A 24,710-nucleotide genomic window follows, 5' to 3' on the forward strand; every position below is an offset into this window, starting at 1 on the left:
TCAGAGCCTTTGATTATGTTTCATGTTGTAAGTACTTTGCTAACACTGTAGTCATGCTGGACTGCTGCAATAGTCTAGTGCTGATGGCTGGCATCTGCTGCTGTTGTACAAGTCTGGTTTAAAGCAAGACAAGCTTTTTTTTTAATTATTATTATTTTGTAACATTCTGTATAAAATGTTCTTGGCCATACAGTGTTCTGAAGATAAACCAGGTACAAATGCCTTGTTACCTACAGTAACAAGATCCCATATTCCAGCAAAAAGAGGAATGGGTCTGCACAAACCCAGCTTGCTATCAGCACTGTGATGGGGACTTCAAGCCTCCCCCTAGGCCTGGCATGTCCTCCTAGTCCCGCTGCAAAGAGGGAGGCTGAAGCCCTGTGACAGATGCTGAGCACTGATTTGTGTGCTGTCAGCTGGGGATAAAGACTGTGTCCAGGGTCAGCACTGTGCGATCAGTCCTTCTGCTCCCATCTCTGTGTTAAGCGTGCAGACAGCTGCTTCCCTAAGAGGAACCTTGGGAACGAGGCTGCTGATCTGAGGAGCAACCTGTGGGCTCCAGCTGCTCCCAGGAAAGTGGTTTTGTTTTCCTTCCTTCCCTGACCTCTCAAAATACCGCATCTGCAGTAGAGAATTTTTACTCTCTGGTCTTCAAGCTCCTATGTCTGGACCCCAAGGCTCTGCAAAGGCAGAAGCCCCGTGGGTCTGGCAGACCCTACATGCACCACAAGGTGCCCATGTCCTCATCTCATCCTGTCCAACTCTGGGGAGAGAAGGATGCCAGAAGGTTCCGGGGCCATCCAGGAGGATTGCTGTGGCTGAGTCCCATACAGGTAAGCCCCAAAGGTCAATAATCTGGCAGCCTGGGCTATGAGGAGCGGTGCTGCAACCACGCTGACCCTGCTCACCTCCCTGTGCCCCCCAGCTCAGGGCTATAGTAGGGGTGGAAGAGCCGCTCATGGGCGCAGAGCTGCATGGCACCATGTGTGTGCAGCAGCAGCCGGGGGAAGCGGGAGGTGAAGTACTGCACGAAGCCATCGGGGACGGGGCCCAGCGCCTCACGGACCTCAGCAGGCAGCTCATGGTAGTGGTGCTTCTGCAGGAGAAGGGGGATGTGAGGGATGGCAGTGCAGTGTGGGTGGGGGGGGTGGGTGGGATGTACCTTGTTCCTCATGGCACGCAGCAGGTCACGCACTGAGCTGCCCTTGTAGGTGCGGAACTTGCGCAGGTCTGTGGGGAGAGCAGATAAGAGGGTGCTGGGAGCACAGCCCCACAGCCATGGGGTTCTGCTCTGCGTGCCTCCATCACCTCCAGTGTCTGACCATGGGGCTATCTGACACCCGGAATGTTCCATTCCCTGTATATTCCTGCTTCTTACCCATCTGCAGCGGCAGGGAGATGTGCATCCTCCAGTTTGTCCTCACCACAGCACGACCACCCGCCTCCAGGGCTGTCACCAGGGCCCCCTCAGCTGGCTCCTTCTCCACGCGGTCACTGACATCCTGCACCACGCAGTGGGGATGTGTGAGATGTGAGGAAGAAATTCATTGCCCGCACTGTAACGCAGTGCATGGCACACACCTGGAAGAACTGCAGCTGCTTCTCTGCGCTCCAGAAGAAGGGGTGCATGAGGACAGCAGGGGCTGAGGGTCGCCTCTGGGGTTCACTGCTGAGCATGGATGTGATCAGCTCCCTGGCCACGACCTTGTCTGGTGCACGGAACAGAAGAGAGCAGTGGTAGCACGAGGAAGATGGGCACAGGGCTCAGTGCAGGGACGGCACTGCAGGCACCCACTGCAGCCTCACCGTGCACATCCTCCTGCAGGCAGGGCAGCTGGCAGGCACCTGCCAGGATGTTGGCCTGGCGCCGCAGGCTGTCCCCAAAGGGGTGCTGTCCTCCTGACACCACGTAGTAGAAAACACAGCCAGCAGAGAAGATGTCCACTGCGCATGTCTGCAAGACACAGGCAGGAGATGGGCCCCTCACAGCCCACAGCAGCTTCTCCATTCTGTGATGGAGCATATGCCAGACAAACTCAGCAGAGCAGTTGCTGCCCTTGCGCCCACATGAGCTGACCCAAGCACAAGGCAACCTAGAACCAGCAGGTGTGCAACCTCCACCTGCCCCATGTTTGCCAAAGCAGGGCCAAGAAACAGAGGGATGAAGCAGCGCTTCTGCTCCACCAGGCTTCCATTGCATTGGGAAGGAGCAATGCAGCAGGGCTGCCTGGAGGAGCTCTGGCACTGAACACTGCTGTGCTGGGGCCACATTTTGCTCCCAGAGCTCTGGTCTGAACCGTGTGTTCCAGCAGCACACTGCAAGCAAGAGGAGGCAGCAGGGGAAGGCTGGTGAGTGCTAAGCAGGACGTGTGGCTCACTGACGGGGTTCTCCTTCGGTGCTTCCTGCAGCACCTCGGGTGCGATCCAGCCCTCGGTGCCGGGGATGCCAGAGCGCAGGCTGAAGCTGTGCCGCCCGCCCTGCAGCTTCTTGCACAGCCCAAAGTCAGAGATGACAGCTCGGATCTGCCCATGGCTGTTGGGGACAGAGATGAGGATGTTGCAGGGCTTCAGATCACGATGAACTGCAAGAAACGGGTTGCAGCGTTACCCGCAGGCGGAGCTGTGGCTGCAGGGCCAAGTCAGAGGATGCTGCTGTGCTGGCTAAGAACAGGACACGGTGCCCTGATGGATGCCATCACCACAGGGATGCTGCTGCCTCACCGATGCTGAGTGAATGCAGGTGCGCCAGCCCTGACATGGTCTGGTGCAGGACAGACACCGGGTCCAGGCTGCGCCGATCGAAGCTGGGGCTCTCCACATACTGCAACCAGAGAAAGGCAGAGAGGTGAGCTGGGGCCAGTATTGATGCAAACAGAGCATGGCTGGACAGGAAGAGTGTCAGGTGTATGAGCTCACAGAGCCATTCACCCAAGGCTTGTCATGCCCAGGGTGACCACAGCTCATGGCATGGCGGGACTGTGCACTCACCTCCTGCAGCGTGGCAGAGCAGAGCTCAATAGCGATGTAGTGGAACAGCCTGTCCTTCTCAGTGCAGAAGTAGCGCACGACGTGGGGGTGCTCATCTGACTCCTGCAGCAGCTGCACCTCACGGTCCACGAGGTGGAAGCACTCGGGCAGAAGACGCTTCACTGCTACATTCCGGCCTTCAAACTGCCCCCTGTGTGCAGATGGACAGAGATGGCTGGGCACCAGGCAACACCACAACCCCCAGCATGGGAGGGATGCCCAGAGCTGAACACCAGAGGTTCAGCTAAGGTTTGTTGTAGGAAAATCACACCCCTCACTGTGCTGGAGGCTCTGGGTTGGTGTGCAGTGAGGGGCCATCTCCCCATAGTCATAGCAGAACGGGTCCCAGTGCCATGCACCCACCTGAAGACGAAGGTCCCTCCTGCTCCGTGGCCCAACACATCCTTGGGGTTAAAGGAAACTTTCCCAACGACAACCACATCGGACTCCAGTTCTGCAGAGGAATGCACACACCCTGCAGCCTTCCAGCATTGCTCCTCCACAAAGGACATTGGTTCAGTTCCTACCTGCAGACTCTGCTGGCTTCATGCTCACCATCCCATTCACCAGCTCCGTGGGGGCACAAGGATCAGTGCTTGGCTCCAGCCCAGGTGCACTTCCCCTGCTCCCCGCTGGCTGCTTGTTGGGTGCTGCAGGGATGCCCTCACCGGAGCTGCGATGTGGGAGCAGCATCTCCTGCTGTTGCTGCTGCAAGAGCTGAATCTGCTTCTCCAGCTGCTGCTGCTGCACTTCATGCTGCTTCTGCAGCTTCTGGAGCAAGAAGGAGGAATCCTCTCAGCTGCTGCCAGCACCCACAGCCTTAGCATGCTCTGAGAGGTGATATCATGCAGCCCACGCACCATGACGAGGAGCAGCAGGATCCCACCGCCCAGCAGCGCTGTGCCGACAGCAGCCAGCAGCAGGTCCCAGTTGCCAGTATCCGGGTACACCTCTGTTTGCTCCCTGTTGCCAGGCTCAGGGGGGACGTGCCCCTCGCTGCCCCGCAGTGCCAGCTCCTCCATACTGCTGGGTGCCAGGAACTGCACGAGAGGGGATTCTGGGTTATGACAACACCTGGGGCTCCCAGCTATTCCCAAAGGCCCCCTCCGACACCACCCCATATGCTGGGACTCCATCCAACCCACACAACCCCTCACGGCCCAAGGTGCCCCCAGCGGAGCAGTGACACACAGTGCTCCACCACTCACCTCGTCAAACAGGGTCCTGGCAGGAGAGCTGCGGGGAATGATGGTTTCTGTCGCCTTCCTCAGGTTCTCAGGGAAGGCTCTGAGCATGGTGGTGTGCACCACGGGAGGCAGCTCATGGTGCCCTGGGGTGAGGGAAAGCAGAGAGCTGAGAGCTGTAGCTGCACGGCAAGGCAGCCCCCACCCACCATATGCGGCCCCGCACCTATCAGCAGCCACTGGTTGTGTAGTGCAGTGATGCTGCCCTGTGGGTACTTGACATCGGTGCTGGGGGTGATCTCACACTCTCCTGACTCTCTCATGGTCACGTCAGCTGTGGTGGGGCCATCGATCCTGGCCAGCGTGATCCCTTGTGGCTGCAGGATGGGGGCAATGGGGATGAGGTGCACACACAGGATGGCACAGGGATTCAGATACTCACCACCAGTGCTACACTGCCGTGCACCAGGGAGGTCAATGCATAGAAGCTGGCTGCGTGCTTCCCCACGTACAGCGCTGGCCTGCAATACAGGTGCAGCATCAGCTCAGTGGGGCAGGTGGGCATGAGCACCCCAGTGCCATGGCTTGTCACTGCTGGGACCCGCTGGCATCCCACATCCCTTAAGATGCTGGCAGCTGTGACAGTGCCTCACTGACACTAAGCCACCACCTGGAGCCACCCCAGTGGGACCTCACACTGTGTCACCTACAGCAGCTGGGTCTTGGTGGCCGTGAAGTCCTTCATGCTCTGGTGGCCCCAGCTGGGGAGGTGGATGTCCTGCGAGTGGAAGGTCAGGTAGCGCAGTGTCTCCATGGCCATGTTGAGGTGGGGGATGCGCCGCAGGCTGTCCTGGTGCCACATGTAGATGCCAACCACAGGTGAGCCATAGTTCTGTGCCCACAGCACCTCACCACTCTCCTTGTCCAGTGTCACCACCAGGCCGTCCCCGCTGGAGGCAAAGTGAGACATTTCTGGATGGACACAGAAAGGGAGGCAATGTAGAGCTGCTGCTTGTGTGGCTGCATCCCTCTGCCCATGCCAGCCATGCACTGTGGGCTTGGGGTGACCCAATGCATCCCGCAGCTCCATGGGTATCTTACAAGGCACAGCAATGGGACAAGAGGACTGTGTGCCAGTGAAACGCATGCTGCCCATCCCAGAGCCATGGCTCCATCTCTGCCAGGCAGGTGAGCCTTAGCACAGCACGGCACGGCACAGCAGCTGCTATGGCAGGTCCCAGCTGCAGCAGCACCATGGCACAGCCAGTGTGGGCAGGGCCAGGGACACTCACTGTAGGGGTAGGACTCCTCATAGAGCGGTGCTGAATAGTCAGAGTAGGTGGCGTTCCAGCGCAGCTCCCTGGTCTTGGTGTCATACATGGTGATGACGTACTCTAGGGCAAGAGCAGAGCAGCACAGTCACTGTGTGCCACAGGGTCGATGCCTCGGATGTGGAGGGGACATGCTGACACCCCAGGAGCTGCCAGCATGAGGCCAGTGCCAGTTCCAGCCCCAGCACACGACTTCCAAAGGGACAGCAGAGCCTGCTGCTGGCAGCAGTCACAGAGACCACCCCAGATAGCTGCAGAGGAGGTTGAACAGCCCAGCATCCCCCGGGACCCACAGGGTGAGCGGGGGGTGCACAGCCTTACGGGTGCGTCCGATGTAGAGCAGTGGGCTGGAGGGGCACACCCCATCCCAGGCCTCTGTTGAGAGCGTGGTCTGCTTCTCCCCTGACTTGGGGTCCACAATGAACCAGGTGTCCTGCTTCTTCCCTGCCAACGAGAGCACACTTTGCCCTAAAGCTCTGCAGCGCTGCTCTCCCACTCAGCAGCTGCCTCCTGCCCACCTCTCCCAGCCTGTCGCCACACATCCACAAGTTCCCCCCACTCCCTCCCTGCAGCTCCACGCTCACACATCAGGCACCTTCCCCAGCAGCAGTGCTGCCTTAGCTCCCATACCCGTGTAGAGCACCCCATCTGAGCTGCGGCATGGTGACGACTGGACCAGCTCTGGGATGGTGAACGGCAGCTTCTGCAACACAGACCAACACGTCACAGTGTCAAGGACCGACAGCTGCCACAGCCCAGGGGAGCAGAAGGGACAGGTGGGCTGCAGCCCCCACTGACCATCAGGCCTTCTTTTTTCTTCCCTCCCAGGATGTACAGGCTGCCATCGTTGGGGTCTGGCAGAAAAGCTGGTCTGAAAAGCGGGAGAACAACGTGTGAGCTGCCCCCAACCTCCAGGCTGAGCAGGAGCTGCAGTAAGGTGACCCCTCCAGCAGAGGTCCTGCATGGTTCCCTCCTGCCCCAAGCCAGCATGAGCAGCTCCCTGCTGTCCCCAGGTCCCCTACAGCTTGAAGGGGACTCAGAGATTTCCTCTGTTCTCTCCCATCCTTTTGTGCATGGTGGTTTTGGTCTGCCACAGCTACTGCACATCATCGTGCATGAAGTGCCAGCACAAAGGTGGGCATGGTGACTTTCACTAAGGCTGTGAATGGTTGGTTTCTCAGGGCAGCCCCATCTGTCAGCATCCCCAAATGCCTCTTGCAGGGCTGGAGGTAACAGGCTGCCTGGCAGGACAGCAATACTCACTCTGCGACATAGACCGGCACCTGCAGAATGGGATCTGAAAAAGAGAGTGAAACACACACGTCAGCAGCCTCACCCCTTGCAGGGCACAGCGTGGCAGTGTTTACACACAGCCGTGTGCTGCCATGCTCAGGGCAGACCTATTTGCATGTCAGACCCAGAATAGTCACGGCCAGCAGCACAGCCAATGCTCCCTGCCAGCAGCTGTGTGGGGACAGAGCTGTGCCCGGCGGCCCTGGGGAGCACATAGAGCTGCAGGGTGAGACCTGGGCTGGCACTCACCATCCTTCAGGGTCCACCTGACATCGCCGGTGCTCTTACTGACTGCGTGGAGGTTTCCATCCAGCGTGGATATGAAGAGCAGAGTTTCTGGGATGGTCACAGCACTATCTGTGAGGCACTGCGGGCAGAAATGGAGGCCTCAGGGCACAGATGGACCGGGGATGAGCATGGTGCTGTGCCATCCAACAGCACTGTGCTGTATGGCTCCCACACAGCAAGGCAGCGGGCTGCAGGGGAGCAGAACGTGGTCCTCCCTGCTCCCAAGTGAGGAAAACCTTCTGTGCCAAGCACAGCACAGCCAGCCATCAGGTCTGTGACATGGAATGGCAGAGGATGACAGCTGCAGCACCCAGAGGTGCTGTGTTTTATGAATGGGTGGCAGAAGTGCCAAACCCCCGCTGCTCTGGGGCACGCTGTGCCTGCAGGGCTGGCTGTGACCTGCTGTCCTCACGGCCCCTCCTAATGGTGACACATGTAGCCCAGCCACCAGCTCCTTCCAGAACCAAACTTGTTGGGTTAGTTTCAATGCCAGAAGTGCAACTAATGGTGAAGGCTCTCACAGTTGTGCGCTTCAGCTGCCTTTATGATATGGGACTAATTGCAAACCTACTGTGGAACTGCTGCTTCCGTGTGCCATGTCCACATTCACGAGCGCCAGCTCACCTGCCACGCTCACCCTGTGGCCTCACCCCATTAACAAACAGGATGGGGATAGGAGTGACGCGGTACAGGAAGCACAGGGACAGCACCTGCTGCCCGACTGCTCGCTGCCCGCGGACCGACGCTCGGTGCACGGGGTCCCGGCTGCTCATCCCACCGCCGCGGCGGCTCTGACCCGCAGCTCACCACGTCCTCGGCCGTGAGCCAAGCACGGGGCTCAGCCTGAGGACCCGGCCAGGCGGAAAGAGCAGGACCCAGCACAACCGCTGCCCGCGGGGCTGCTGCGTGCCCGCCCGTAGGACCCAGCGGCGGTCGCAGCGGAGCCCACCGGCAGAAATCCCCCCCCGGTGCCGCAGCCCTGAGGGTCGTCGTGGGGTCCGGAACCGACACGGTTGTGTCGCAGAAGTCACTGCCGCAGCCTCCCTCCGTCCCTCCAAACCTCCCTCGGCCCTCGCAGCTCCGTCCCTTTCTTCTCCTTCTGGCAGCTCGGTCGCATCCCGCTGCCGGCCCCGCTCCGTACCGCATCGCATCACACCGCACCGCCCGTCCAGCTGCGGGTTGCCCAGACGGAGCGCACCCGCCGCTCCCGCACTCGGCCCGTCCCACGGGCTCCCCACGCAGCGCCGCTCGCAGAACCACGCGTGGCGCGTCCCGCAGTCCCGCAGTCCCGCAGTCCCGCAGTCCCGCAGTCCCGTACCTTTGCGGGCGGCACAAGGAGCAGCAGCAGCAGCACAGGGATCAACGCGGCAGGGCCGCCCATGGCACGGACATGCCGCGGGCACAACGCGGGGCCGGGCGGAGCCGCGTTATCGCCCGAGAGGCAACGGGGCCGGGCCGGAACCAGGACGCGGCTTCCTCCCCGCCGCCCCCTCCCGGCCCGGGGCGGCCGCACGAGGACGGGGCGGGTGGTTTGACTCCCTGGGAGCGCCCTCAGATCCACCCCCGGCCCCTACAAATCATGACATTGCCCCTTATGATTTAGAGCATATCGCGCGGAATGGACGTTACTCCATCTGACGCACGTGTGTTATCATCTGCGTTGAACTTCATTGCAGCACTAACGCTGGTAGTTTATCTCATCCCATTCTTCCACCCCTCCCCGCCCCCCAGTGGATGGAGAGAGGGGAAGAAAGTTTCTAAAGCGCGTGACGGCACATGCTGAGCATTAAGAGCCAGGGCTGTAGGGACACCTGCTTTTTAGGGGCCGACCCTGCCCATATCAGGATACGGGCTGGGCACACTCAGCATCCTATGAACTAAAACAAGGCTGTACCCTTAGGGTGAACAGGGAGCTAAGGAAGTGCTGACCGTAACTCACCTCCTTTTAGTAATCAGCAACATAAGGCACCGAGCTGAAATCTCCCATTGAGCAGCACTGATAGCATCGGGATCAGCCCTGGTGCAGGGGCTCCTGGCTGTGACAGCCCCAGGCTCCAGCTTTGCTCATGCCACGAGCTGCAGTTGGTGTGTGCAGAATGCCCAAAGACTCCGACACAGACAGGCTTCATTATCAAACTTTAATTCATAAGACTAATTAATCTTACAGAATAAAACAATAGGATAACCAGTCAAGGTTACACTTAAAAAATCCAGCAGTGCAAATCTAAGACTAAATATGTCATCTCCCGCTCCCCAGAAATAGGCAATAAGATTATTTAAAAATACCATTAAACATGGTACTTACATATTCCATTTAAAATAAACCTGCAGTGGACACAAACATCTAAGATCTTTTTGTTTTGTTAGAACAAGAAACGAAAGAATGAATTGCTCGGAACATGGATAAGACATCGTGAATTGTGAGTGCAGCGAGCAAATCCGTGGCTGAAGGCAACAGGGGGAACGTGGCACAGAACGAAAGCAGATCAATTGGGAAATGATGTTACAGAGGGGAAAGAGGAAGCCAACAAAGGAAGACTGAAAGCAAACTGCTGTGTGGGGTTGGCACAGTGCTGGGTGGGAATGCCGTGCTGAAGGGGCATGGGAAGCCTTGGCCACAGCTCAGGGATGGCAGGCATTGGGGCTGATGTGTGTGTGTGTGTGTACACCAGATGTGAGCACTGTGTGTGAACAGCTTGTCTGGGTCCTGGAACTCATCTCCCCTTCTCTCTTTTGTGAGTTTAATTACCTGTTTCTCATTAGACACTGTCACTGATGGAAATTAATGATATGAAAAATGTGTAAATAATACAGCGTTTTCATGCAGAACACATTCTACGATCGGACCCAAACAAAGTTTAAACGATATCTTTTTTAAAATCCAAGTGAAAAACGTATCCAGGAATTGCTCGTTCTTGGGATGCAAAGCAGCTGCAGAAGGAATGCTGCGCTCTGAACAAGGAGAGGAAGGGGACCCCGTCAGCGGGCAGGGGGTGTGGGAACAGCACTGGGGGAGCTGGAGCACCACAATGAGCAAACTGACTGCAGGGCTGCTGGGGTGGGACAGGGCAGCAGTGGGGGTGGGAATTGCAGCTGTCACCACATGTTTGTGCTCTGGTTGCTTCCACCACTGAGCAATAAACCTGACACACCTGGTATGGTTTCCTAAGGAACCCCCATACACAGCGCTCATGGGGAAAGACACCTATACACACAGCAGGGAAACAATCTCCATAGAAAGGCATCGTATTGTTGTTTAAGTGTTGTTTAAGCTTTTGCATAGGAATCACTGCAGCTATTACCAAAAACTTCCTATGGAAGAGCACACACTGGATCTCAAAGCAATCTTCATCAGCCAACTGAAAGCACTCCTTACATCTCACATCACATCTGACACCACGTCTCAGTGGGGACCAAAGCTGCCTCCTGCACAGCATTGCTTCATGCCCACCAGCCCTGGGACGCACCACAGCTCTCAGAGCAAACCCAGAGGCAGCAGGAGCCTGGTACACAGCTCCAGACAGATGGGCTACAGCACAGCAGGACTAAACACACAGCATGTTCTCTTGGATGTTAATGATCAATGACAATAACCGCCTTGAAGAAATGGGCACACAGCAGATGAGAAAGAGCTCCGCGTCCTTCCAAAAAGAGCGAGGATCTTAAAAGAGATGCTGCTAAGTTCAGGAGGAATATTGGCTTCAGAGAACTCCTGAGAAACCCACTGTAATGATCCAACAAAAACCAATTAAAGCACTTCCAGCAAGCATCCCTTTGCTGTATTTTAAATTGAATTCAAAGAAATTCAAGACTTCAAATCAAATTTAAATAGAAGAACCTAAACAGAACCACTTTTGATCATCTTTAATTTTTTTTTCTTCTTCATATCTAAAGCTGCTTTGTTACCCCCAACTTTCATACTCAGTTTGAGACAAGTTGCTGTCCCCAGCAGAGTGGGGACAGGCTGGGAAGGTGCAGGGAAGGTGCACTGCTGCTCCTGGTGCCCCTCTGGCCTCGGCAGTGGGCAGTGCCCATGGTGCCCCATGTACTCACCATGACCCTGCACCAAACCCAGACTCCACAGCAACTCGGGGAGGAGCTGAGCCACAGACAAATGGATCAGGGGCAAGCCAGGGAAAGAGCAGGGAAGGAAATCGGGTGTGAATGGATGCAGAGCTCCAAGCAAGCCAGGCAGTGAGTGGAGCTGACAGCCTGAACCAAAGAGACAGATGAGTGCAAAGGTGAACCCAAGGGACAGAAGACACCAACATCATTAATTACCCTCATACACCAGCTACACCAAATGATGGAGTACTGCAGCACATACACCTTCCACCAGGGACTGAAAGTGAAAATTAAAGCATTAACACCCGCACTGGCAATCAGAAAGTAAGAGTGACAGAAGAATTGCTATCTCCAACCCACTGCAAGAGCCCCCACCTGCAGCACCACAGGCAGAGACCTCACATAATGGCATTAACCAGAACATCACCAGTTTCTATCTTGGATATGGAACACCTTTACAATTCGTATTGCAACAGTACTCTAACTGAAAGGACAAAACAAAAGCTGCTTACATTGCTATCAAGAGCCTACAGGTAAATACACACCCTTAAGACATACCATGAAGTGAATACTTTCCCAAGCCTCTCGGATAAAACAAATAGTCATTTAGGAGTTTGCACCTGCTGAGTTTCAACTGGGCTATTTCAAGGCAAGCAAAAGATGGATATGGAATAGATTCAGTTCAGCTGCTCCTAAAAGGACATTTCTAAGCAAGTTTCACAAAATGCTGAGCTATCTGGGATTGAGGATATTAAGCTTACAGGGTTAAAACAACCAAAACCAAACTGCCATCTGTTAGCTGCAGATTTAACACACAGCCAGACTGACTCAGTCTGACTGCACATACAATCTGGTAGGGATGTGCACCTTGTCAGGACTGGAAGGTCCCTGCAGAAAACCTGAGATAAATGGCACATTAATTGCTGAGATGACATTGAATACCACAAACCAATGGCACGGAATGGTATTTCGGACAGAACTGGATGCAAGAACTTACTGTAAGAACTTACTGTAAACTTGAGCCAAAGAAAAGCTGGAAGGTAACTGAAATTTCAGATCAGTTGCTGGACAGGTCCCCCTGGTTTGGCAGGGTTCACTGAAGAAGATACCCATATGCTTTCAGATTTGGATCACAAAAGGCTACTGCAGTTATTTACGTTGCAAAATGGCATCAGAACTTCCTTCTCCCACCTCTGTCCTCCTCCCCAACATAAATAGAAGGAAGGCCTATTCAGTTCGCTTCCTTTGCACACACCAGCATGGTTATGGAGTGCAGCCCGGAGCTTTCTGAAGGTTTGTTCTCCACTTAGACAGGTAAGTGTTGTCGCAACAGTTGCAATGTGACCCAGGGCTGCAGTGTGCACAGAGCTCCGAAACACAGCACTCCGGGCAGAAATGGAGCAGAGAGGGAAACAACGGCGGCACAAAGCAGGACAGTGAGCAGCACCGGGTCACAGTGCTTACAGAACATCCACAGTGGTGTTCCTCTGCTCCATACATGCCATGGAGTACCAACCCACAGCTTCCAGCACTGGGAGAGAGGGGGAGGGGGGTTAAACAAGACAAAAAAGGAAGGGCATCTTTGGGTTTATAAAAGCAAATAAATGCAGAGCTTTGCCACCGAAAGAAAAGGGCCAGCAGAATATGGCTTGCTGAACATCCATTTTGCATACTGTTACACTGCTTCAAGTTTACTTCTAAAAATAAACTGGTTCTGAAATTCTCAGTCACAACCAAGTCACTAAATTAAGTCGAATGCTCGTAACTGAAAGGTTATGAAAATAGTCGTTTTTGTTCAAACCATGTAAAAAACCAAAAAATCCTCAATAATACATTGTAATAGTTGCTTTTTAGAACTAAATTGGAAGATCAACTCTCAGCGGATTTAAGTGTATTACACACAATATTTTGTGAATTAGAATTTATTGATTTCCACTGCATTTTGCTTTAAATACGGTTGAAGCTGACTGCAGAAAAGGGATGGTGAAAATTTTTAAGTTAAAAGTAAACTAATGGTGAAAGAACATCACCTCTGGCTTCCATCAATGCCTCTTTTATCATATTTTATTAATAAGTTCCAGGACTGTCACATCCAGGCATGCTGGAGGCCTCTCCCAGCAGTGTCCTTTAGCTTTGTGTCATTTTCCTGTGCCAGAGGTGAGCGTGCTTTCAAAAATACTGCCATTTTCCCAGCACCGTGTCTTTGATTGCATCAACATACTGATTTGGTACCCAATAGACCCAGTAGTAAGACGCTTCTGTTGGGCCCAGCTGAAATGCCTGCAAAGTTAAGAACAACAACATTTACAAACGGGAATCAGAACAGCTGATAGCAGACAGAGCGGACGTATGTTTATGCTCTGCAAAATCACACAAGGCTGCTACAGCACGGCCTCCTCCAAACACCTCTAAGCACTACAGGCATTTCATATGCAATGAAAGGAAACATCCTTCTGTGAAACAACTGCAAAGTACCCGTGGGAGCAATGAGCTCTTTCTTTTTAAGACACTCTCGCTGCAACAAAATCTCTCAGCCAGTTTCAAGGACGTGAGGAATTTACTCTGGAAGATAGAACATACTGTGTAACCCAAAGATAAGTTTCTACAGATAGAACCAGAATGCACAAAGCTAGGAAGCTGAACAGGAACTAAGGCGATGATCATGTTTTAATTAATCAAATCTCACAGACTAGAATAGATTTAGGTAATGTCCTGTTCTCTAGTTCTGTCAGCAGGGAGAGGGGAGGACGAGCACCACAGCATGCCAACAACCTCCACCCTTGTCTTAGAATCACTCTCGTATCATATCCAGAAGAGGACGTTTTCTTTTATCAGTGATCAAAAACAAAATAGTCGAGCAAATAGTCGACCAGCTCACTCCCGCAGACTGTTTTAAGGTACAGCATTTCTTCCCCTAAAGTAAGGGCACAGACTTATATACAAAACTTACTTCAGCATTAGAAGTTACTTATTGTGCTCCATAAAGCAAAACCTCAAAAGAAACCAGAGATTAAAAGAAACAGACAAAAAAAAAATCCAGCATAATCAGCACTGCTTTCTTCTTAAGTGTGTTACTTTCCTGCACCCACCAGCAGCTTTTCAGAAAATCCAATGGGGAAAAATATTATAGAATCAAACCACTTTTCACTTTTAAACCTCCAGCAAGGCCTGTTTATACAAACAGAATACAATAGAAACCAGAAATTAAACTAGATAAAGGAAAGTCTAGAGAGAAGAAATCCCAAGTTATGCTCATACACCGTAAAAATGCTTGTGCTGTCACAAGACAGAGGGCACTAATTTGCACTGACACTTGTGAAACCATCCCAGATTTCCACAGTGGCAGACACTCAATGTGCCAGCCAAATATTTACAGTGTTAGCAGACAGTGTTGACATTCTGACATTCCACAACACACCAAGCTGGTACTGCTTTCAGTTTCAGCATTGCTCTATTCTGACAGCTTTACTTCTGCATATTCTGTAACTGGAATGATATTATTGGAGACATTACTTACCATCATGTGATAATCCTCATGTCCTTCAATAGGTTCACTCACCACATTTTTAATGGACGCCATGGGTAACTTTTCTGTTCTTTCTACATTAAAATTGATCAAAGCATTATTTCCGATGTATGAGGAAGTAGAATGTTATGCTAACTTCAAACACCACCTCCGTTACTTCCAAAAACTCCACTCTTACCAGCACAGCGCTCACACTGAGAGCCAGGACAGGGAAGAGCACTCAGGACTGACTATCAGGGATTACACAGAACTACAAGGCTGAACACAGCTGAGCCAAGTGAGGCTGGCTAACCCTTAGCTAGCCCTGGCTTCATCATAAGACAGTGGACCACTGTTACTTTAGGAGCACAGGAAAAGAAACATTTATGGATAAACGGGGAATGAAAATGGCTACAACTCCTGCAGCCTGATGTCAGCCAGCAGTAACCACCTACAAGCACAAAGTACATCACTCATGGCAGATTTCTCTCCTACGTCCCCACTTCTTTCTGATGACTTAACCCCAAGGTGCTCCCTTCCAGTTCAGCTTTCCATATCAGCCTAACATTATCTTCTTGGATATGACAGAGAAAACCACAAGTATTCTACAGAGGAGAAATTAAATAATGAATTCCTTAGATCTATATAACTACTCTGTGATCCAGAAGAAAAACAAACAACAAACCAAACTTTTTAATAATAAGTAAGCAGGGAAATAAACATTGTGATGTAAAGACAGAAGAATCAGTTTCAGTTTTTCAGGACTGATAAATGAAGAAAACACGTTAACAGCCAGTTGTGCTCATCCTAGCCCTGACGTGTTGGCATGGGCCACGCATTTCTCAGAGCAGGAAGGAGTTTTTCCCCTAACAACAGCCAGCAATTACAGCCAGTCCCTGAAGGAAGTAAGCTGCTGCTAATTTCATTAAGTAGGGAAACAGGTTATATTAAAGACAGTCAATTACGTGGAGAATCAAGTTTCAAGGCTTAAGAAGCAGTAATGTAGAACACCTCAGAAATACTGAATTTGAAACTGATGTAGGAGAGAAGAGTATTAATTACCTAAACACTAATCACGCACTTTAAATACATTATCAATGACAAAAAGACCCACCTGCCCAACCTATAGAAAATACATAATCTCTGTCATTAAGTCTAAGAGATGCTACTCCAATGGGTGTCCATAGAGTTTTTAAAGCCAGAAAGTTTTCATAATCAAGTTTGCTGTAGACAGGAAAGGAGATTTCTGCTTACTTTGGAAATAATGTAGCAGCTGAATGTGCCATCCAAAGCTAATATTATATCCAATTAGGTTACTTTACTGGCAGAGTGAGCAAGCCCTTTTATTCATTACAATATTGTTCCATCCCAGCCAAACTAAAAGTGCACAGCTTCCTTTGGAAGCAGGAGGATTCTCTGGGACACCTTCAGTGCTGCATGCTATCACTGCAGCTCTTTCAGCTCCTTCTGGCACCACTCGAGACAGTAAACTGACTCCTCTGCACAGCAACACATGCTGTAGCTCCTGCAGCTGTACATCAGTGAAACAAGACACCCCCCTGATTTTTGCTGGAAGGACAGATAACAACAAAGATGCCAACACTCCTACTCTTATTCCCAGTTCTAGGATTCTTCAGAGTCTCAGCCAAGTCACCGGGCCTCTATGCGATGCTGGCATTGAACCAATGTTTATGAAGAGCTTTTGAGATACATGAGAAATGCCAAATATTGTAATTCACGTTTGGAACTATGAATAGCAGACTGGAATGCACGTCTGGCACCACTGAGCTCAAGTTTTTCAAGAACAGAAATAATGTATCAACTAATGTTCAACAACTGGAGAGAAAGGCATTTGAGGAACAGCAGCAGAATTTAGTTTTGAAGAGATGAGATAACAATACTATCTCTCAAACACAATTCAGTCACGCCAGAAGATATTTCTCGTTCCCACGATTCACTTATGCTCCAATTACCAATTAACCACCTCAGAGTTTTAGCGCTTCTCACCTTTTGTACCAATCCATAGCTGGTCTTGCTCGAGTTTAAAGGTCAATCTTACTTTCCCCCCTGATTTGTTGTACATGCCAGATAATGGTACAGCTGGTAGGCGCTCCTACAACAAAGGCAATATGGTAAGTCACAGGGAACAAGCAACAGGAAAAGCTGTATCCTCTTACTTTCTGAAGCATAAAAACAATCCAACTTAGCAGTTTTCTTCCCAGACACAAAGGAAAGCTAAAACCAGCACAGTCAGTCTCAAACCACACAAAACAAAACAAGAAAAAATCCACCTCTTCACCAATTGTGACAATAATCCATGTACCCACTTACCTACCTGAACACCTTTAATGGAAGGCATCACATCGTCAGGTTTTCCTTTATCCAATACTTTTCTGTGTTGCTAAAAGGTAAAAAGAGAAATGAGAATTTACACCTACACAACAGAGTTTCTCAATTTGCTTCCGACGCACCCTGAATCCAACAGATCTCAATAGCACTAAGAGACAGTTAAAGACTATCCATAGACCATTTATCACGCAGGAAACGGTTAATTCTCAAAGTTAACTGAGCACTCCCTACAATAGCCTGCATAAATTATAGAGATGAATAAATTCCCAGTGTAACGTGAAGTGTAACATCCCTTGTAGGATGCACAAAGATATAAATATATACACGTAAAAAGAATACGAGTTTCACTTTGAAAAGTACATGCTGAATCACATGGCTGGCACTGGACAAGGCAGTTTTAACAGTCAGGGGTTATATTCAGTGAATGGTAGAAAGTCCTCTAGATCTGACAGTGCAGCATACCGCAACACAGCACCAAACAGGGAGATTAGAGCAGTAGTAACCAAGAAAACCATGCTCAGAGCTCATAAGTTGCTGAGTACCTTTAAGCAATGATGGAACTTACAGTGAACGTGAACTATGATAAATTACAGAAAAAACAAAAGCACGTCTCATAAAGGTTGCAGATCAACGGTGTACATTTCTAAGCTTTTAAGCTAGTTTATCTGAGGGAGGTCGCTAACACCTTGAGCTGTAATTCTCCACCAGCTCACAATACTACGGTGCAGTCACAGAATGGCACTGCAGGAGGGAGTCCCTGGTGTAAGGGGGATGCTCGGCAGCCACGCTGTCCTCAGCACAGAGACAACTGCCCTGCACACATTTGAAAGTCAGCTTTTAGAAACCCAATTGTTTTACACCAACAAAAAGTCGTTAGCTGTGAGTTACAATTGAAACTAGCTTTACTTGTGCTAACAGCATGAAATGTTTCTGCTGCTTAAAGCCCCAGGGGGGACCGCACAGCTCCACAACCAGGGGGGCACAGAGCAGGGTGCAAGCAGCACACAGTCCCACCCACCCCCTGGGACCCCCGCACCTTCTGCCTGCAGAGCGGCTCCTTCTTGCTCTCCTCCGCCTTCCCCTCTTGCTGAGCCGCATCCTTGGGCGTGTTGACGGCCAGCACGTCGTTGATGGTGGATCCCACCACCATGATCTTGGCACCGTTGGTGACTTTGATCTCTCGCAGCGTCTTCTCCTCGGGCAGCAGCCCTTTGAACATCACTTTCTGCATGGCGGGCGGCAGGCCTAGGGGGAACGGGGACGGGGGTGAGGGGGCGGCGGCCGGGCCGGGGCCTGAGGGGCCGCCCCACGCACCTGTCAGCGAGTGGATCTTCTGCTTCAGGTCCGCGCCCGTGCTGTCCAGGCGGAACTTCACGTCGTACTTGTTCTTGTTCCAGATCACCCGCAGCTCCACCAGCTCCTGCCCTGTCTCCGAGTCGCTGCCGTTGCTGACGGCTCCCGGCGGTGCGGACATACACTCATCACCCCGAGGCGAGCCGCCTCCCTCGCCACAACCCGGCGCTTCAGCCTCCATGCCCGGCTCCGCGGCACCTGCGAGGAGCGGAGGGAAACAGCCCGGCCCCGGGGAACCGCCCAGCCCCGGCCCTCGTCGTTCCGCCTACCGCCACCGGCCCCGCCCCGCGCCGCCTCGGCCCCGCCCCGCCGGCCCCGGCCCCACGTCGCCCCGGGCCGCCCGCTCCTACCTGCGGCGGCGGCGGACGCGGCGGCGGCCATGATGATTGTGTACAATCTGCCGCGGGGGGCGCCGGGAAACGCCGCCGCTCAGCTCTGGGCCGCGCCGGCCCCCGTAGCCCCGCCCACCGCCCCGCCCGCCAATCGCAGCTCCGCCTCCCGCTCCTCCCACCAATCGGATCTCCTCCTCCAATCCACCCCTGGGCACGAAGTCCCGCCCCCCGGTGCTGATGGGCGCCGCGGATTGGCTGAGCGCGGCGGGCGGAAGCGGCGTGTCGGCATGGCGCGGGTGCGATTCGGGCCCAGCCCCACAGGTACGGCCTGGTATCATAAGGGGGTTCCGGGCCCAATGGTGCGGGTCCGGCTGGGCTCGGGGCTGTGGGGGTGCCCCGTTCTCCTTCTTTCCAGTCATTGTACTTTGTGCCTTACATACGGTCACAGGTTTCCTGCACCTGGGCGGGCTCCGCACCGCGCTGTACAATTACATCTTCGCCAAACAGCAGCGGGGGAGCTTCGTGCTGAGAGTGGAGGACACGGACCAAGGCCGGGTGGTGCCCGGGGCTGCTGAGAGCATAGAGGACATGCTGCAATGGGCAGGTAAACCCCGAGGCTGAGTGTCAGATTTAAGGCGAAAGTTGGTTAAAATAAGGATGGTGAGACAGCAACACTGTGTGCACTGAGAGCTGGAGGTGCCCCATCCCTGCAGGTCAGTCAGGCTGAATGGGGGCTCTGAGCTATAAGTGGCCCTGCCCAGTGCAGGGAGTGGGACCAGCTGGCCATTAGAGATCCCTTCCAACCATCCGATGGTTCAATGATAACGTAGTGCTGAGCTGTGTAGGACTGACCAGCAGGTTGGTCTGCGCTGTCTGACACACACGCTCCCACCTGTGGCAGTGGCACAACTCAGCTTTAACAGGGCCTGTATGTGGGAGACACACAGAAAGAGTAGAGTCACTCAGACCCACTGTATGTTGGTACATTCTTTGTGTGCGGGTGTTTGCCAGAAGAGCTCTGGAAGTGTTTGATTCCATGTGTTTTTTGTTTTCTTTTTCCTCCTTGAGTTCTACAACTGAAAGGGGATTCTGGAACCCTTTCTAGGTTCACTGTGTGGCTCTTCCAGGCATTCCTCCTGATGAGAGCCCTCGCCGTGGTGGTCCCTTTGGCCCCTACCAGCAGTCCCTCAGACTTGAGCACTACAGGGCTGCCAGTGAAGTTCTGCTGGACCGTGGTGCTGCGTATCGCTGCTTCTGCACCCCACAGCGCCTGGAGCTGCTGAGGAAGGAGGCCCTGCGCAACCAGCAGACCCCACGGTAGGAAACTGCCCAATCTGCCCTGCTTTCTCCCAAATGTGGGGCAAAGTGTGTGGCAGCAGGGTTGTCTTCTCAACCTTAGGGGCTTAGGGAAGTGATCTGTGAAAGTGGAGGTGTTGTATAGATACACAGTGGGCAGATCATAGCTAAAAGTCATAAGTCTGTCTAGAGTGCTGGGGATGTGAAATACGCTGGTGGGTTTGGCCTATATTGATCTTAGACCTCCATTCTCCTCTCCCAAAGATATGACAACCGGTGCCGCCACCTGACACACAAGGAGGTGGCTGAGAAGCTGGCACAGGGCCTGGACTGGGTTGTGCGCTTCCGACTGGAGCGGGGTGTGGAGCCCTTCCAGGACCTGGTCTATGGCTGGAACAAGCACGAGGTGGCAGAGGTGGAGGGTGACCCGGTGATCCTCAAGGGAGATGGCTTCCCCACGTACCACCTGGCCAATGTGGTGGATGACCATCATATGGGCATCAGCCACGTCCTGCGTGGAACTGAGTGGCTTACTTCAACATCCAAGCACCTCCTCCTCTACAAAGCCTTTGGCTGGGACCCCCCGCAGTTTGGGCACCTTCCACTGCTTCTGAACAAGGATGGCAGTAAGCTGTCCAAGAGGCAGGGGGACATCTTCCTGGAGCGCTTTGCTCAGGAGGGCTACCTACCTGAGGCTCTGCTGGACATGATAACCAACTGCGGCTCTGGGTTTGCAGGTAATGAGAGCAGGCTTGTTGCTTAGTAGGAACCCCTTGGGGCTGACTTTAGGGAGAGGGATGGATTTATTTAAGTATTCTGGAAGATTAAGAGAAAGTGGGTGTCAGGCAAGCGGTCTGAGTGAGCCTCTGTCACTGAAATGCCATCACAGCTTCTGCAGAGCTCCTTTGCAGGACTAGATGATGGGAATCTTTCTGTCTGTATTCGGCCATTCAAATTGAGAGGTGCTTAATGTGTTTTCACCCAGGACAACTTTCATCTCAGAGGGATTAAACTGTCTGCAAAGTCCTGGAAAAACTTGTAATCTCTGGTTAATAATTGCAGTGTCACGTATTACATCTTTCACATTTCTTGTTTGACCTGAAAGACCACAAGTAGTTGAGTCAACTATTCCTTTTGTTGTTTTGGCTGTGTGAGTATCACATTCATGTATATTTCAGGAACTCTGCTTGGGTATGAATCCTTTGCTGGGCAGGGAAGCTTCCTGGCCAAGTACTGTTTCTGTCAGGCTGAGTGATGCAAGGGGTGTTTTGCCAAGGGGTGAAACAGAGCAAAGCAGAATGTCCCAGGTTTAGTTCCTTGTTATCAGTCTGCTTTACAGAAGGGGCAGCTTCCTGTGCATGCTTACCAGAAGTTACCTCTTGTTTGCCAGGGTATGTCCCTGCTCTTCCTAGCACTGAAAGAAACCCTTCTTTCTCACTAACTCACTTTCTTCCCTCAGCTGTGCTGCTGTACCAGCAGTGATCTTGCCTTCTCTAATGAAAAGCAACGACTCCAGCTTTCTGCTGGAGAGTGAATGGATGTCATAACCTTGCTGAATTATTTTGCAGAGAAACAGATGGGGAGGACTTTGGAGGAACTGATCTCACAGTTTGAAATAAGCAGAATTACAACCCATTCTGCACTAATGGATCTTGAGCAACTCCCAGAATTCAACAGGTAGAAATATCAGTGGTAGATAAATATTTAATACTTTGTCGGATGTCTGTCCAAGGTGTAATGTTGCCTTTCCAACTGTTCTAGTTTTAACTGATAAATATGAGATGGGGATGATTAGAGTGAACAAAACCCAGAGCAGTTTCTCTTTGTCCAGGATACACCTCACTCGCCATATTGAGAATGAAGGGCTACGGCAGAAGCTAATTCGAGAGCTGCAGTTGCTGGTGGAGCAGGTCTATGGGGATCAACAAGTGGATAAGGAGGTTCTGGAAAAGGAGTACGTGGAGCGAGTCCTTCTGCTGAGAAAAGTATGAGAAGTGATGAAATGGTGTTACCATTTTGTGGAGGGCTGGAGCATGGGCTGAGCAGACTCCTCATACTGCCAGGCAGCTTACGCCTGGTTTTTTGCTAATAGGGCAGTGTAAAACTGCTTGTGTTGCTACTACTCTGTGCTTTGAAAGCAAAGTCAAAGCGACTGCTTAGCAGAGATGGATGAAGCTCTTGATGGTTCAACTAATGGCACCCGGGTGTGTGGAGCCCTGGTCTCAAGTCAATGGCAGAGGGGAGTAAAACACGTCTGTAAGGGCAGGCAGACACCCCGTCTGTCAGCAGAGGTTTTGCTGTGGGTTGCCCATGTGACTCCCTGTGCATCTCATGAGAGGCAGCAAATGAGTGTGGCAAGCCACTTCCAGGGACAGAGTGAGTCAGCTGCATGTGCTGTGCAGGACTGGTACCAAACCCTTCAGGCTGCTTTTGTATCTCTGTGTGCACCAGGCAGTTATGGGTGTGAAAAACAGCGGCCAAAATGTCAGCAGTTCATGTTTCTTCTAAACAGGCTCAAAGCACAAGGCTGCAGTGTGCTGGGACCTTCTTCATCTGTTTGTGAAGCACAGGGAGAAGGGTCTCTTCCCTCCCCAAACTGTCACTGTCACCCCTGGTCTTGCCAGCTCTGCTTTCTTTCCCCAGGGCCACATAATCCATCTGAAGGACCTGGTGCTGGACAACTATTCCTACTTGTGGGTTAGGCCCTCAGTGTCCCGAGAGCAGCTACAGACAATATCTGTGGAAGTAGATGAAATAGGAAAGCTAGTCCTAGGGTAAGTGTCTCCTTGCAGCTCTGTACACACACACCTGATTTCTCTCCAGTCAGAAGCATCACTGGGATGGCAGACTGTCTGTCCAACCTTTGCTAGGTCCTTTCTTCTGTATCAAGGAATTCTGTGGGGGTTTTGCCCACGTGTTTCATTTCTGCCTTGTATGTTCCTTTGTTGCTCCATGCCTTGTAGCTGGGAGGGATGCTGTGTCAATCTCTTTTCCTGCCCAGATTCTGTGTATACCAGGTCAAAGTTTTTGATGCAAATGAGCCCCAAACACCTCAGAGAGAAGCTGAGGTGGCAATAGCTGCAAGATTAACTCTTATTTTCAGCTGTCTGCAAAGCTGATTGCCCCCAGTCATCTGTCACAGCTGAGTGGTTACTGAGTCCAGGTGATGGTAATTTAAATGTCCGAATCATGCCTCTCCTGTGGAGATAATAGTACTGCTGTCTATATCTGATGCTGCCAGAAATGACTCCCGCATCTCTACAAATTGTATTTATTCAGAAATCTGAATTACTCATTTCCTAAAGGCTTATGACAAAACCAGCAGCTGTTTGGACCATCGAGGAGTTGAACAAAGACCTCAGAAACATCCAGAAGGAGACCAGAGAGACCAAGTACAGCAGCATGATGAAGCTCCTCCGCATGGCTATCAGTGGGCAGCAGGTAAAAAACCAATTCCAGTGCTGGGACCTCATGGTTGTGTGTGTAGTTTTTAACCAGCATCTTTCTGTGCTATCAAGGTACTGGCATTTGGGTTGGATTTATTACAAGAATTTATGTCAGTTGTTGTTAGGAGTGAAAGCACTGACATAAAGCAGTTCTGGATGAAATGGCTGTTCTGACAGTTCCAGAAAGGTGTTTTTAAGGCATGAATATGCTGCTTGCAAACCTGAAGTTAGCAAAACTTCTGGACCAGCTGTAGAGGGCGTTAGCAACCTTGTGAGTTTTATGCCATAAGAGGATCTCATGCAATGCTCTGCATTCATCTGCTGTACAAAGTTCAAACCCAAGTTCTACAGGAGGCATTCTTCACTGCCTGCTTCTGGCTTAGGCTCTAGGGTTGCTTTTTGGTTCAGTTTGACCATTTTATTTCAGGAAGAAAGAGCAAAACCTCACTTTGAGATTGCTAACAAAACCCCCGCCCTTGGTCTAGCAGCAATCTGATAGCTTGTCACTTATCACTTCCTGCCTGCTGCTACAGCCTTTTGTACTGGAAAGTGTAAGTTGCCATCTGTACAATGATTTCTTCTGTGCTTTCAGCACGGACCAAGCGTGGCTGAGATGATGGTGACGCTGGGCCCCAGAGAAGTGTGTGGAAGGATACACAGAGTGCTCTCCAGCTAACGTGGGACCCACAGCATGGACAGTGCTGGCTCTGCAGGGTGTGGGTACCAGCTGTCATCATCCCAGAGCTGGACTTCTTGGTGACAGTGCGATTATCTCTGATCAGATGTGCTGGGCTTTGGGCCACGCGGGTGTCTGTGTGTCTGTACACTCAGTCTGTGTGGGAGAGGAACTGCATACAGAGAGAGGTCTGTCCTTGTGCCGTCACCCTGTGGAAGCAGCCAAGTGTTCTGGCTGGGACCCAGAGACTTCTATCAGCAGTTCAGTGCCTACAGATGGAAGGCAGTGCCGTGCCAGCTGCCCACCTTGCTCTGGGCATTGCCCTACAGCTAGAGGAGCCCAGCCAGCACCAGAACACTGTCTGGGGGGGGTGAGGGGGTGGTGAGCAGCTGCTACCTGCTGCTATGGAGAATATGGAGAAAGGACTTTAACTGTGCAGTGTACGCGATTCAGCTGAAACGTGGAACTTTTCCTATTGGAGGGCCGGCCTCTAAGTGTTAAATAGCTCTGGTGATGGCTATCACCAAAAAACACCTTACTGTGTCTTACCGCTGTCTGGGCGGGG

At 52.1% G+C, this 24,710-nt stretch overlaps 3 protein-coding genes across 3 annotated transcripts; 1 reads left to right on the forward strand and 2 right to left on the reverse strand.

Annotated features, from left to right (window-relative positions):
- Positions 1-145: 145 nt before the first annotated feature.
- Positions 146-8,599, reverse strand: ERN2 (endoplasmic reticulum to nucleus signaling 2). Its single transcript, XM_015876833.2, has 22 exons — positions 8,442-8,599; positions 7,085-7,202; positions 6,806-6,839; positions 6,341-6,413; positions 6,173-6,245; positions 5,864-5,986; positions 5,504-5,605; positions 4,922-5,183; positions 4,654-4,732; positions 4,438-4,588; positions 4,236-4,357; positions 3,888-4,067; positions 3,555-3,798; positions 3,391-3,481; positions 2,989-3,178; positions 2,722-2,821; positions 2,383-2,582; positions 1,807-1,954; positions 1,582-1,709; positions 1,379-1,502; positions 1,163-1,230; positions 146-1,096 (listed from the first exon to the last, which is right to left on the reverse strand). The coding sequence occupies exons 1-22, from the start codon at positions 8,502-8,504 to the stop codon at positions 905-907; spliced, it is 2,865 nt and encodes a 954-aa protein (XP_015732319.1). The 5' UTR covers positions 8,505-8,599; the 3' UTR covers positions 146-904.
- A 648-nt stretch (positions 8,600-9,247) lies between these two features.
- UBFD1 (ubiquitin family domain containing 1) lies at positions 9,248-18,859 on the reverse strand. Its single transcript, XM_015876836.2, has 7 exons — positions 18,746-18,859; positions 18,357-18,593; positions 18,079-18,287; positions 17,029-17,094; positions 16,701-16,806; positions 14,706-14,788; positions 9,248-13,468 (listed from the first exon to the last, which is right to left on the reverse strand). The coding sequence occupies exons 1-7, from the start codon at positions 18,774-18,776 to the stop codon at positions 13,358-13,360; spliced, it is 843 nt and encodes a 280-aa protein (XP_015732322.1). The 5' UTR covers positions 18,777-18,859; the 3' UTR covers positions 9,248-13,357.
- Positions 18,860-18,925: 66 nt separating this feature from the next.
- Positions 18,926-24,678, forward strand: EARS2 (glutamyl-tRNA synthetase 2, mitochondrial). The gene is made up of 9 exons (XM_015877004.2): positions 18,926-19,048; positions 19,176-19,331; positions 19,855-20,044; positions 20,288-20,760; positions 21,592-21,700; positions 21,855-22,008; positions 22,667-22,797; positions 23,329-23,464; positions 24,062-24,678. The coding sequence occupies exons 1-9, from the start codon at positions 19,015-19,017 to the stop codon at positions 24,143-24,145; spliced, it is 1,467 nt and encodes a 488-aa protein (XP_015732490.1). The 5' UTR covers positions 18,926-19,014; the 3' UTR covers positions 24,146-24,678.
- Positions 24,679-24,710: the final 32 nt, after the last annotated feature.

The sequence above is a fragment of the Coturnix japonica genome, chromosome 14 (assembly GCF_001577835.2).
Source record: "Coturnix japonica isolate 7356 chromosome 14, Coturnix japonica 2.1, whole genome shotgun sequence".
Lineage (NCBI taxonomy): Eukaryota > Metazoa > Chordata > Aves > Galliformes > Phasianidae > Coturnix > Coturnix japonica.